At 30.1% G+C, this 14,640-nt stretch overlaps 2 protein-coding genes across 3 annotated transcripts; both read left to right on the top strand.

The window, feature by feature from the left end:
- Positions 1-2,612: 2,612 nt before the first annotated feature.
- LOC121223210 (uncharacterized) lies at positions 2,613-5,634 on the top strand. Its single transcript, XM_041104338.1, has 2 exons — positions 2,613-2,742; positions 5,285-5,634. The coding sequence occupies exons 1-2, from the start codon at positions 2,613-2,615 to the stop codon at positions 5,632-5,634; spliced, it is 480 nt and encodes a 159-aa protein (XP_040960272.1).
- A 1,422-nt stretch (positions 5,635-7,056) lies between these two features.
- LOC107927167 (probable protein phosphatase 2C 73) lies at positions 7,057-9,676 on the top strand. 2 transcript variants are annotated; one of them, XM_016858192.2, is made up of 6 exons: positions 7,057-7,394; positions 8,098-8,410; positions 8,492-8,800; positions 8,871-8,985; positions 9,076-9,299; positions 9,407-9,676. In XM_016858192.2, exons 2-6 carry the CDS (start codon positions 8,168-8,170, stop codon positions 9,593-9,595), a joined length of 1,080 nt encoding a protein of 359 aa, XP_016713681.2. In that variant the 5' UTR covers positions 7,057-7,394; positions 8,098-8,167; the 3' UTR covers positions 9,596-9,676. The 2 variants fall into 2 exon arrangements, with proteins under 2 accessions (XP_016713681.2, XP_016713680.2); XM_016858191.2 differs by having other exon boundaries at positions 7,057-7,413.
- Positions 9,677-14,640: the final 4,964 nt, after the last annotated feature.

Raw genomic sequence — 14,640 nt, 5'->3', positions numbered from 1 at the left:
ATGATTTGAGTAAATTAATATAAGAATATTAATTATTAAGAATTTTATTAAATTATATATTTTAATTAAAATATATTTAATAATAATTATGTTTAAATATGATTAAATTATTTATTATTGATAATAATAATCTTATTATAATTTAAATAACAATAACAATAATCATTTACCAAAATAAATTTATGCTAAGGGTATTCTAGTCATTTTAGTTTTTTTCATTATGCTATTACACCTCTATTCTATTCAACCAAACACAAGATTACTATTACGCCTCTATTCCATTACATTCAACCAAACAGTGGATTAGCTATTACACCTCTAATCCAATACACCTCTAATCCCAATACACCTCTAATCCAATACGCCTCTAATCCAATACAGCGAACCAAACGTGCCCTAAATTTAAATGCAACGCATGTAACATTATTAACAGCTAGTTAATTAAAAATTAGCAATATTTTTTTTTCTAAGTTTCTTTAGAAAAACTCAATTATTTTAAATATAATTATTTTTTTAAAAATCAAATTCAATTGTGAAAGTATTTCAAAGTTCTTAAATTGATACAATACTTAAAACTACTCATAACTCATCCCAATCCTTACATAAGAAGATATACGCGCTTTAACATGCTCGAATCAATGTTCTTTTGTACTAACAATAATGTCAATACCAACCGAATTATCAAATTTTAATACTCGCTCTATTGATTAAGGATGTTCATCTTATACTCACCTCGTAGGGTCGAATTATAAAATTTACTAATAGTATAAGACAATAATTTACTTCTATAGCATAAATTGTAGTAAAAAGAACCGATGAAAAGGCAATTAAATTGATATATATTTGATAGAGACTGTTGTAGGATGAACGTCAATCGTTATTTCTTTGTCACAAAAACTCCATTATTCCAACAGGACGAGGATTCAATTATTCAAACCTTCTGTTTCCCCATATGTCGGATCGGAGAGGTTTTAATGCATTTTACCGACATGTATCCCACGTCATATGTGACTTCATAGTAGACCAGGGTGGTCTATTTGATCAGATTTGAACCGACTTTGGATAAAAATTTTATTTTTGAATTTATTTGGCTTGATCTAAATTTAAATTGAATGGTGTTAAATATTTTTATTTAAATCTAATTATAAAAATATAAAAATATTAATATAAGATTATATATTTCAATATTTTATTATTTACTCACAATAATGTGGATTTTTCTGGGTGATTTGGGTCAAACTAGATTCAAGTTTGGGTCTGAATTTTTTTGAAATTAAGTCTTGGTCTGACTCAACTCATAAACACTTCTAGTTGTGGATGAAGAAAAAAATATTTTAAAAATATATAAAATCAACACCAACATAAAGGATTAAGCATACAATCAAAGGTTTTTAAATCTCTCAATTTAACCATTCATCCATTTTGAATATTTTTCTAAGAAACCTATAGTTTATGTTATTTAATTTTAAAAAATATAAAATTATTGAAAAACATAAATCTTCTTATAATATTTTTTTTCAAATTTGATTTTTTAGTCTCTTTTTAATTGAGTTGGTGTTTAGCTGAATTGTGACACCAACTCAATTAAAAACTTAAATGTAATATAAACAAGTAATATTACAAGAAAAAGAAGGGGTATTTTATTATTTATTTTTAAAAATTATGGTTTGAAAAATATTCACTTACGTCTTGGATTTGATGAAAAATATATTAACTCTTAAAAGAAGTAGGACGCTCTCAAATTATGCAAAATTTCGGTAACGGTGATGATGGTGATCCTCGTCCTGATTGGGATCAGAACACAAAGAATGTGAGATTCAATGAAGGATTCGACGGGAAGGCTGTTGCTGTGGCTGTGGACTCAAATCCGACTCTAAATCTGTCGTGGAAGGACAAGCTTTTGGGGGGGAGGGAAGATCAATTATTTCTGGCTTGGATTGTAATGTCTCTAACGAGGGAAGTGAAAGTGAATTTGAGTTACTGAAAGGAGAAGTGAGTCTGACCATGGTCAATGGGATCCCAACTATTTCCTTCTCAAGCCATATTAAAGAAATCCTCTTTAAAGAGATGGAATTGACGATCATTCTCAAGCTTTTAGGGCGAAGCATTGGCTATAATGCTTTTCACAATCGTATCCTTAGTATATGGAAACCTGCAAAACCATTCCATCTCATGGACATAACAAATGGTTGTTTTTTGGTTAAGTTTCAAGACAATGAAGATTACAATAGGGTTTTGACTCAAGGACCATAGATAATTGGGTTCCAAGTGTAGGGTCCTACTAATGTTAATTTTGATTCAGATTGTTTTCTTAGTGAGATGATCGCTGAGGAAGGTTCATGGAATCTTAATTTATTCTGGGTTTGGTTATCGGATGATATGATTTAGTGTATTAAGGGCATTTCACCTCCACATCCTTCTAAGGGGATTGTTAAAATCTCTTGGTGCCACACTTCATCTGGAGCTTTCTTAGTTAAAATTCCTATAAGGTTTTGAAGGAAAGTGATTGGAACCTGAGAGATAAGAAATGGAAAAGTGTATGGAAGATTTTAGGTCTTCAAAGGGTTCATTTCTTTATCTAAAATATTTTACAAAAAAGACTTCTCAGTAATATGGAAAGGGTCAGAAGGGGCCTAGCGGTTGATCCCTACTGTCCTATTTGTGGATATCACTCGGAAGACATTTTGCATATTCTTAGGGATTGTACATCAGCTAAGGACATTTGGAACCAGGTCATACCAGGTAATCGCCTGACGAATTTTTTCTTTAATAGTATACAATATTGGATTCTTTCTAATGTGCAGGATAATAATACGACTTCTGAGGGAGGAGCCAACTAGGCGTGCCTTTTTGGGATACTTGTAACGATCCGATAGTCAGGGGTGTCAAAAAGTACATGTTCGGGACTCCATTTTCGTAAATCAGACTCGTAAATATTTATTAAGTTAGTTGTGTAGTTAATTAGGTTTTGGTTAAGTGAATTTGCATGAATTAAGAGTAATTAGGTATAAGGACTAAATTGCATATAGGGTGAAAGTTGAATTATAGATTAAAGAATAATTAAAAGGACTAAAGAAGCAATTATGCCATTGTTCTTTAATGAGGCGGCATTAGGTAAGATATTTGTAAATTTAATATATATATTATAATATAAAATCTTAAGTATTAAATAAATATATATTATATAATTATAATAAAACAAGTAATAAAAAAAAGAAAAAGAAAGAAGCCAAACGAAACAGAAAGAAAGAAAGAAAAAGAAAAAGGGAAAGAAAGAAGAAACACAAGGTTTAAGGGTTTCAAAGTTTCCAAGTTCAATTGGTTAGTCAATTTAATTTATTTTTCTTGTAATTTTTATGTTTTTGGAATCCCGGTGTTAAGTACTACCCTACCTATGTCGAAATTTTAGCAATTATTGAGTTTTTAAGTGTTTTTAATGTTGAATAATTTTAGTATTAGGGATTAAATTGATAGATTTTTAAGTTAGAAATGGAAAAAAGGATTAAATTGTAGAATGAATTGTAAATTTTGAGTAAGAGGGACTAAATTGTGAAAATTCAAAATTTAGGGATAAGTGAAAATAAAAAGTTAAATTTAGTTTAAAGTGGAAATTGTATGAAAATATACAATTAATTGTGAAGAATAAAAATTAGTCTCGGTTTAGGGACTAAATTGGAATTTAGGAAACTATTGAATAAAAATTGAAATACTCAATATGAAATTGAATTGTATTCTATTGATGAATTTTAATTGTTTTAATTCCATAGTTAACATCGATTGGAATCCTCAACTGAAAAGGGGAAAGATAAAGTTGACGTGGAATAGCTTGGAATTCCTGGTTTGTATTTCTATAATTCGAAACTAGTTATTAATTGTTGTATTTTTATTTAATGCATATGGTAAGTGTTGAGATAAGTATTTGACACTTTGACATTGAATTGAAATAAAAGTTGATTGAATGGATTGAATTGATATATATATTATGAATATATTGATTATTTGAATTGAAATGAATATATATGTGCAAATATGATAATTGAATATTGGTTGTATTTGAAAAGTGAAATTAAACCCTATTAACTATATCGGGTTGAGTCGGATATAGATGGCATGCCATAGGATTGGAAGAGTTCAGAGATTTCTTTGACTTCGAGTCGATGAGGCACTGGGTGCCAATTTACTTCGATTTAACTGATGAGATACTGGGTGTCAAATTTATATAGCGCTGGGTGCAGTTATTACTTCGGATTTATCCGATGAGACACTGAGAGCCAAACTGGTTTGTTGGTTGGATCTGTGTATCCGCCTGAGTCCGAGCTGTGTTAACAGGGGTAATTAAATAAAATAATACTATGATTGATATTGGATGATATTGTATATAAATTAAAATGGTATAGTGAATTGAAACATGAAAATGAGACACATGAATTAAGTATTCATGAATTAGATATGAATTGAATAATATTATTGTTTAAATGATATATATATTAAATTGTGAAAAGCTATTATATAGCAAGTGATGAGATTTGAGAATGGTATGAAATGATGTATTTATGAATTGAATATTGAATTACTAATGCCATTGTATGAATAAACGTGGTCTTAAATATTCAAATGTGCTTATAATTAAAATATGCATATTATATTATCTTGTCTTTAAATATTCAGATTATAGAAATACCACTGAGTTTTACTCAACGTATGATTTTGTTTTTTGTGCACAGATTAGGTACTTCAATTTTGATCGCCGATTCAGCATCCAACAATGCTCCCGAACTCAAACATGGTGATGACTACTCTTTTGTGTCGGTATGTACCTAGGGTGTCTAAATAATAGTTATTTTGTGGATTGAATGTAAATGAGATTATAAGTTTAATATTGGTTGGTTTTATAAATATAAATATGTGTTTGTTTTTGAAGCCATATTATGACATGGTAAATTGAACTAAATCTAGATAGGTGCATGTGAATTTAATTCTATGTTTAAGTGCTCATGAACTAGGCAAATTGATTTGGATTTGGTATGTTTATAATTTAGATTAAAATGATGCTTTGATGACTTGTTTTGATGATATGAAATATTTGAGAGTTCTGCCTGTTTGATCGATAAACTTCGATAATGCTTTGAAACCCTATTTCAGTGACGGATATGGGTTAGGGGTATTACAATACTTATTTGGCGCATATGGAAAAATTGTAACTTATTCATTTTTCAAGGAAGATCTTGGAGTTCGAGAGAGATAATCCAAGTTTCATATAGTTGGGCCAAACATTTCTTTTCAGCCTCTAGGGATGAACCAATTGGTTGCTACGAGCCTTCCTTTGAAGATCAGGCAATTGGGAATCGGGTTCTCTTTAATATCGACGATGCAATGCAATTGGATTCAGAAAATGTAGCTGTAGGGGGAGTTATATGTGATGAGAACGAAGATTGGATCTTTGGTTATAATCAATATCTAGGAAAGTATTCGATTTTTTATGTCGAACTTTGGGGCATTTTGGAGGGCCTCAAGCTTATCCAACGTAGAGGTCATGATAAAGTAATTATTCAATCTGACAATTTGGAGGTTGTTAAAGACATTCTAGGAAGTGTTTCCACCGCATTGAACTCAGTCTTTATTAGACGAATTTAAAGTATTTTGGTACTAGAAAACCAGTGGTGTTTGCGTTACATCCCGATAAAACAGAATCAACCTACGGATTGCTTAGCTAAACAAGCTTTGGTCGAAAAAGAATATTTGCAGGTTTTTGATTTTCCCCACGATGGTTCAAGCTTTTCTTGTAATGGACAAGTCTAAGGGTGTTTTTTCTTTTCACAGTGTTTCTATGAAATTAGTTAGGTAATGTTTTATTGTCACCAAAAAAATATATTAACTCTTAAAATTTATTTATTAAATTTTTAAATAAAAATAAAAATATCCTTTATTGATTTACTTATTATTTTATATTATTCTTTTTATTCTATAAATTATTTTGATTATTATTAAATAAACTTATAAATTACATCATATTTTAATACAAGTATCTCTTAAATATAATTTTAATTTCAATTAATATATGTAAGTTTACTTTTAAAAACTTTTTGATAATTATATTTCTTTTTTATACTCTCTTTTTTAATTATTTTTAGGTGTATATATATTAAATATTTCAAATTTAATTTAATTTAATTGTAAACATTAACTTTGAGATGTGTTTACTTTTATAATTTAATCAATTTAATTTTTATTTAAATTAAAAATAATTTAATAAATTAACCGGTCAAATATACGGCTGAATATTACATTTTCAAATGACATAATGATTAATTTAATCTCTAATATTTTTTTTATCATTTTGATTTTAATTATTTATTTTATCAATTTAACCCTTAATTTTAAAATTTAACTAAATTATATTTTTAATGAAAAATAATTAAATCAATATTGTAAAATAGCGTAATATTTTTGAATTTGTCATTATGGTTTGTTATATAAAGACATCCCCATCTTGCTTTAAGAATATTAATTAATACTTAGGACCTGGTCCGTACCTTTCTAAAAATATATAATTATTTTTAATGTTGGAGGACTGTTTTGGTCTGTGGAAGAAGCAAATGGTTACAAATTGGCCACGTGTACAACTGTGGACAACAATAATTTGTCTATTCTAAAATAAAGGTTATTTTAACAAGTATGTGTGTAAATTCTAGAATAGAAAAAAGAGGACATTCCATTCCATTTCATATATATATACACACATACAAAAGTCAACTGTTATTATCTGTAATCACATATTGTTTAATTTAGAACAAGAAAAATAGAAAAACAATTATTTTATTTCACCAATACCATTATATTATTTTAATAAATAATATTTCTTAAGAGCATTAAGAGACTACGAGTTTTAAACTTCTTACTATCTTACTTAACTTCCATGATTCATATCTTCGTATATTTATATATATTCGTGCTACTTTAATTACCTAACAGCTAAATATTTAAAGCCTGTTAAAGGAGTTAATTAATTAAAATTAAGTCTTTAATTAATTGTACCACAATGAACCATTTTGTTTTAAGAGAAGAAGGATTGAGTTGTCTTCATTTAACGTTAATTAAAATGTTAAATTAATAAAAGAAGTTTACTGTAGCAAGATTTGTTTCGGTGTCTGCATGTCAATACATGTAAAAAGCTTGTCTCTTTCTTTTTCTTTGTTTTCTTCTCCATAGATAAAAAAAAGAGCTTTTAAAAACCAGACCCAAACAAACCAAACCAAAGAAGGATACTGCTATGGGCTGTTTTTCTGATCCATGTTCATCTTCTCCTTCTCGGTTTCTCAGCTTTTCTTGTAAGGATCACCTCAACACTTTCCGGCTGCTTGCGTCAGCTTCCCGGCAAACCATTTACTCCTGAGGTTTTTTTACATCATCTATGTATGTTTGTTTCATATTTCTCAGATAGTGGATGACAATAAAGATAGTTTTTGGGTTTTATTTTTGCTTGGTTTCGAGTAGATTTGAAGCTAAATTGAGCTGTCCCTTTTTTTTTTTTTCATTTACAGCTTTTGTTTTGGAATTTTCTTACAAGTACTTTCCCAAGAAATGAAAAAAAAAAAGTTGGTCTTATTAAAATTTTGGATTTTCCCCCCTTAAAGATCAAATTTTGATTCATTTTATTGAATACTTTTTATACTAAATTTGAGATAACTTGATAGTTAGTTGAGACTTCAAGAACAGGAACAAGTTCAACAGTAAAATGAGTAGTATTGCACATAGGATCTTAATTCTTTTTCTAGTGTTTTCTTTGATTTTCTGGAAAACCAAACAGAAGGTCCCTAGAATTAGCCAAGGAAAATCCAAGATTCTATTTCCTTTTAGTGTTTTCTTTTTGCCGTTACTATAAAGGGAAAATTTTAACTAACATGAACTTCTAGTCAACTCTAGATTTCCTGTTTTACTATTCAAGTTCCAACTTGTTGGTCCCTTCAACTTACTAAAAAAACTGCAATTTCAAGTTCTATTTTTTTCCCAGTATCATTTTCCCAGCAACCAGTTTATGTGATGTGGTGTTATTGGAATTCCTTGTCATAATGAATATTCTATATTTAATGTGAACAGGCAAAACTTAGAGCTACATAAAGGAAACAGTATCTATTTTTGTGATAGTGGGTATTGAATTGTAGAGAGAATGAGTCAATTTTCCTCCATGTTCAATGGATTAGCAAGGTCATTTTCTATAAGAAGAGGGAAAAATCCAGGGAATGGTGATGGAAGAGAAGCTGCAGAGGTCATGGCAAAGGATGCCAAGAAAAATGACCTGATTTTAAGGTCGTCTGGTTTTGTAAACATTGATGGTTCCAACAACTTTGCCTCGGTTTTCTCCAAAAGGGGCAGAAAAGGAGTGAATCAGGATTGTACTATTGTATGGGAGGTAAAAGCCATTACCCCGTTAGCATTTTACTTAACATATTGATTGCATATCATTTTAATGGATTCTGTTTACTTGGAATAGGAATTTGGATGTCAAGCAGACATGCTGTTTTGCGGCATCTTCGATGGTCACGGTCCGTGGGGTCATTTTGTTGCGAAAAAGGTCCGAGAATCGATGCCGTCGTCCTTGCTTTGTAATTGGCAAGAGACTCTAGCTCAGGCATCACTCGACCCGGAGTTCGATTTGGAATCAGATAAAAAGCATCACAGGTTTCATATATGGAAGCATTCTTATCTGCAGACTTGCGCCATTGTCGATCGTGAGCTTGAGCATTGTAGGAAGATCGATTCCCTTTATAGCGGAACGACTGCCTTGACAATTGTTAGACAGGTAACTGAAGCTTTTAATTCTTGTAATGGCATACCAATTGTTGAACTTATATGACATTTATATTGGCCAGGGTGACCTCATATATGTAGCCAATATTGGTGATTCTCGGGCTGTTTTGGCTACTTCAGATGATGGAAATTTGGTTCCGATTCAGCTCACTGTCGATTTCAAGCCGAATTTACCTCGTGAGTACTTCACCATACACTCGAATATCGTAAAAGATACTTTGAAACCATTATGAATTCTTATGCTTTTCGGTTTGATCTTGCTCGCAGAGGAGGCTGAGCGGATAACTCAATGCAAAGGTCGGGTATTCTGTTTGCATGATGAGCCAGGGGTTCACAGGGTTTGGCTGCCTGATGAGGAGTCGCCAGGACTAGCAATGTCTCGAGCTTTCGGAGATTACTGCATTAAGGATTATGGACTTATTTCCGTCCCCGAAGTCACGCAAAGACATATAACCAGTAGAGACCAGTTTGTTGTTCTCGCAACCGATGGCGTATGTGATAAAAAATGCGACCGAATCTTGTTACTCCAATTCGAAAGAGGAGACATTCGAAGCGTGCTTAAATTAAGCTAACGATTTTCGACACTTGGTTGCTGCAGGTATGGGATGTTATTTCGAACGAAGAAGCGATTCGGATAGTATCTTCGACACCGGACAAGGCAAAAGCCGCAAAGCATCTGGTCGAGAGTGCAGCCCGGGCTTGGAAAAAGAAGAGGAAGGGCATTGCAATGGATGATATTTCCGCCATTTGCCTATTCTTCCATTCAACTCCATTATCTATAACGTGAAAGGTTATGTAAATGTAGATGGTAATTGATGTTGAAGTTTATGGCCACATAGTTACGTATAATAATCTTAGTTTATATTAATGGGTTTGATTAAAAAAAACAGGATAAGGCAAAAGGATTTATTCCTTAATTATAAGATCCACTATGGATTAAACAATGCAACAACCCACTTAAGGATAATCTTTCAAAACGGAAAAAAGGAGGATAATCTTAATTTATGCATAATGGACATCTTTATAATCCTTTATATATGAATATCAACTGGTGGGATTTGAACTTGAAACATGAAAATTCTCGAATCATAATTTTATCTAAAGTTTTATTGGCATTAATCGTGTTCGTAAGTATTCATATACACTCAAATTGAAAAGTATAAATATCATGTAGTAGATATGTCCAAGAGTCAGGGCGTTTTGTTTAAGCTAAAGATTCACTTAGCATCTTAGAAAATTTGGTTTAAAGATTGAATATAGACAAATAAATGAAACCCGTTTAAGATATAGACCGAACTTAACTTTCAATTTTATATCATGCTTACTTTTATATGCTCTTGCATTTATACCATACAAAGATGAAATATATGGTACAAAATATAAATATTTTTAAAATATGTTAAATTGTTTATTTTAAAAATTTTAATAAAATAAAAGTATATACAATTACTAGATAATAAATAAAATAATTAATTCAATTAGATTCCTCAAACTATGATCTAGATTCTAAATTGGTTCTTAATTTTAACATGTTCTAATTGAATCATCAAAATATCAATATCATATCAATCATGTCCATTTGCCAACCTAGTTGATAGTTTAGGCATTGAATATCAACTTAAATATGGATTAAATTTTAAAAGTGTGTACTTACCGCATGAGTGGCTTACAAAACTAATGCAATAATATGAGGAAAAATTAATGTGCTCACAAAAGGAATATTACAACATTTTATATACTTCATGTCATATTTGAACTTGTGTTTAGCTGCCAAGATGACGACTAGGTTGACAAATGATTTGATTGATACATTGCGATACTTTAAGGACTCAATTAGAATATTTTAAAATTTAAAAATTAATTTAAAATATAAACCATAATTTGAGAATATTAACCCTAAAATACTTTTAAAAATTTAAAGAGCAAGTAGTCATATTAATCATTTATAAATATCAATAAAATTTAAAATGATATTGAAATTCGAATCAAACTTAAACCTTATATCTGATCATATATACATATACCATATACATAATTTTTTAGCATGGCCACTTAGTGTGTATATAATCTACTTTAGATTAGTGTATTTTGCTTTAAAAACAAGGCAAATATCTAATATGATAGGATAAGGTAAAAAGGTTGATCCCATAATTACAAGATCCACTATGGATTTAACAATGTTAAAACACCCATCATCACCTTAAACCATAATCTTTTAACTGTACAATTATACACATTTAATGTTAATAAGTGTTTATATGCATTTGCCGATTGTGTTTTAGCTCAGTTGGCATTAATATTGTTGTCAGTATAAGGAGATGTAGGTTCAAGTGTACTGAAGCACATTTTTCTCTTATTTAAAGATTGGATAGAGACTATGGATAATTTTAGACATTTTATTAAAAAGAAAGTTTTTATATACACTAAAATAGGAAAAAAATAATGAGCCATCAATGGTATATCTGATAAAAAAATTAAATTGTTCAAAAATGTATAAAATTACTAGATATTAAATAAAAAATAAATGCCTAAATTAAGATCAATTTTTTTATGAGTTACTCATATAAGAGTTAAATCTTTCAAAATTGATAATATAAGAGCTCATGTAAGGGTCAAACATTTTAAATTGGTAAAATAAGGGCCCAAAATTTTCGAAAATGCTTAAATAAAGGTTTTTCAAATGTCATATATTAGATTCCAAATTATACTTTTAACTAATATGTGACTCCACTGCCATGTGCTCTATCACCTAATTTTGTACTACAAATCTAGGTGAAGTGTGTGAAAGGCCCTTATTTGAGCTAATTGAACAAATTTAACCCTTATTTAGCCATTTTGAAAGGTTTGGTACTTATGCAAGCAACCCGAAAGATTTCACCCTAATTTGAGCATTTGGCCTAAATAAAAATAACATATTTTTAAAAAATTAAAAAAAATTTAAATGAACGCACATAAATGGGCTTAGGTTAGCCATTGTCTATGTTTTGTACCGATGAAAACAATCTACTGAGCATCGAGCAGAACATAACAAGAGTATTAAATTCTATAAAAAACTTTTACATTAATTTTTTATAGAACAATCTTTGAATATCAGAAGATGAATGAGAATATAGAAATTTTTGTGTATGAGTTCTTGGTATATAAATCCCTCTCCTATTTATAGGACTTCTATTATCTCTTCATAAAAACATAACTATATATTCAATAGTTGCCTATTTGAATAGTCATGTCTACAAAGAATGAACACAATTATTCATTACATATTACTATCCTAACCTTTTGTTAATAATAAGTAGAAGGATAAATCCCAAAATTATACATGAACTTTGATTCAATGTGCAATTTGATACATGAACTTTAATTTAATGCAATTACACACATGAAACTTTGATTGTGGTTCAAATGTATATATGAAACTTTAATTTTGATTCAATCATGCACATTTAAAGAAATATATACATCAATTTATTTTTATATTGGATAAATATAATTATATGTGTATGTAATATATAAACATAAAATGATGCTATATCAATAATTGTGTTAATAATTTATGAGAATTTGTTCAAATCAAAATTTTATATATAAAATTGCACATTAAACTAAAGTTCATGCATAGTTTTGAGATTTATTCCTAAGTAAAATAACTTTTAGTAACAAGAGATATAACTCATCAATATAAATAGTGACAACACTTAGGGTGGGTTTGGATGGGCGATTGGGTGCGGTGCAGTGTGTTTAGTTTACTTTTTGTCTCACACTATAGTATCGAAAATGTTTAAATAAAGGTTTTTCAAATGTCATATACACTACACCAAAACAGGTCTTTTGCGGCGGTCTTAGTGGCGTTTAAACAAAAAACGTCGCAAAAAATAGAGCTTTAGCGGCGCACAGAGACAAACGCCGTAATAAATGATTATTAGTGGTGCAAGAAATAGAAACAACGCAATTGACCTGCAATAGCGGCGATTTTAAATAAACGCCACAAAACTTCTTTGCAAAATGGCTCCGTTTTTCGGTTACTTTATGACTTTAGTGGCGCTTCCCCAAAAACGCCGCAAAAAATTAGAATATAGCGGCGTTTTCTGAGAAATGCTGGTAACGATAACGAATTTGAGGAAAAAATTTGAGCAAAACAGTACCGTTTTGTTGTTTCATTTTATTTCTTTAGTGGCACATTTTAAAAAACGCCGGAAAAGAATGCATTAGCGGCGTTTTCAGGGAAACGCCGGTAAATATATCTAATTTGAGGAAAAAATTTGGACAAAACGCTACCGTTTTATTGCTTCATTTTATTTCCTTAGTGGCGCATTTTAAAAACCGCCGCAAATATTGGGATATAGTGGCGTTATTGGAGAAACGCCGGTAAAGAAATCTAATTTGAGGAATAATTTTGAGCAAAACGGTACTGTTTTGTTGTTTCCTTTTTATGCTTTAGTGGCGAAATGTTAAAAAACGCCGGAAACGGTTCGGATTTAGTGGCGTATATTAAGAAACGCCGGAACTAGACTAAGTAAAACGGTTTTGTTTTATTTCAGAATGTTGATTTAGTGGCGCTTTTAAGTAAACGCCGCAAATATTTCGGCAATACGACATCGTCTGCTTTTCTTCTTTGGTGGAATGTTCATTAAAACGACGCCACTTTTGATTGTCTCTATTGGTTAGCGGCGTTTTTGGTCAAAACGCCGCAAAAAATGAAATAAAATTTTAGGTTTTAGGGATTAATATTTAAGTTTTATCGTATACTGTTAGGGGTTTTAGGGTTTCTGGCACAATATTTATTATTTTAAGATTACAGTTTTGTGATTTGGGCTTAGAGTTTAGGTTTAGGGCTTGGAGATTGAGGTTTAAGGTTTAGAGTTTGCATTTCAGCGTTATTATCAGGTTAGAGTTTACGGCTTATAAGATAATGAAATTTACTGTGTTAGGATTGATGTTTATGTTTTACGATTTAGCGTTAATGATTTAAGGGTTACGATGTAAGGTTTTAGCATTTCGGATTTATGGTTTATACGAGTTTAATATATATATGTTATATATATATGATGAAACAGTGTAATATTATATACGAGCATTCATTTGTTTGCTAAAAATAGAGTATAAATTTATAATTGTAAGACATTATTGGAATAGTGTGAATAATTAATAAATTTGAATGTTGATGGTATTTAAAAATCTATTAAAAATAAAAATACTTATAAATAAATACATATAAAATAATATAAAAACTGAATAATTAGTGGCGTTTTAAACTAAAACGCCGCAATAGATAGGATATAGCGGCGCTTAGACGTAAAACGCTGCAAAGAATATATCAGAACGGCTTCGTTTTCCTTTTCAGTATATTTCTTTGGTGGCGTTTTCTGATAAAACGCCGCAAAGGTTTCTACAATACGACGTCGTCTGCTGTTCTTCTTGGTGGAAAGTTCGATAAAACGATGCCGTTTTTGATTGTTTCTAGTGGTAGTAGCGGCGTTTACATAAAAAATGTCGCAAAAAAGAAATAATATATTAGGGTTTACGAATTAATATTTATAAAAAATATCATATACGGTTTGGGGTTTTAGGATTCGTTACACAATGTTTATTATTTTAGGATTACCATTTTGACGACATAGGTTTAGAGTTTAGGTTTAGGGCTCGGGGGTTGGGGTTTAAGGTTTGTAGTTTACATTTGAGTGTTAATATCATGTTAGGGTTTATGGCTTATGATGAGATAATGAAATTTACTGTTTTAGGGCTTGATGTTTATGGTTTACTGTTTGCGTTAATGATTTACGGGTCACGATGTATGGTTTTTTTTGTTTTGGATTTAGGGTTTATAATATTTAC

The sequence above is a fragment of the Gossypium hirsutum genome, chromosome D11 (assembly GCF_007990345.1).
Source record: "Gossypium hirsutum isolate 1008001.06 chromosome D11, Gossypium_hirsutum_v2.1, whole genome shotgun sequence".
NCBI lineage: Eukaryota > Viridiplantae > Streptophyta > Magnoliopsida > Malvales > Malvaceae > Gossypium > Gossypium hirsutum.
Note: the sequence above shows the minus strand (reverse complement) of the source record. Positions and strands in the feature narration are given on the sequence as shown.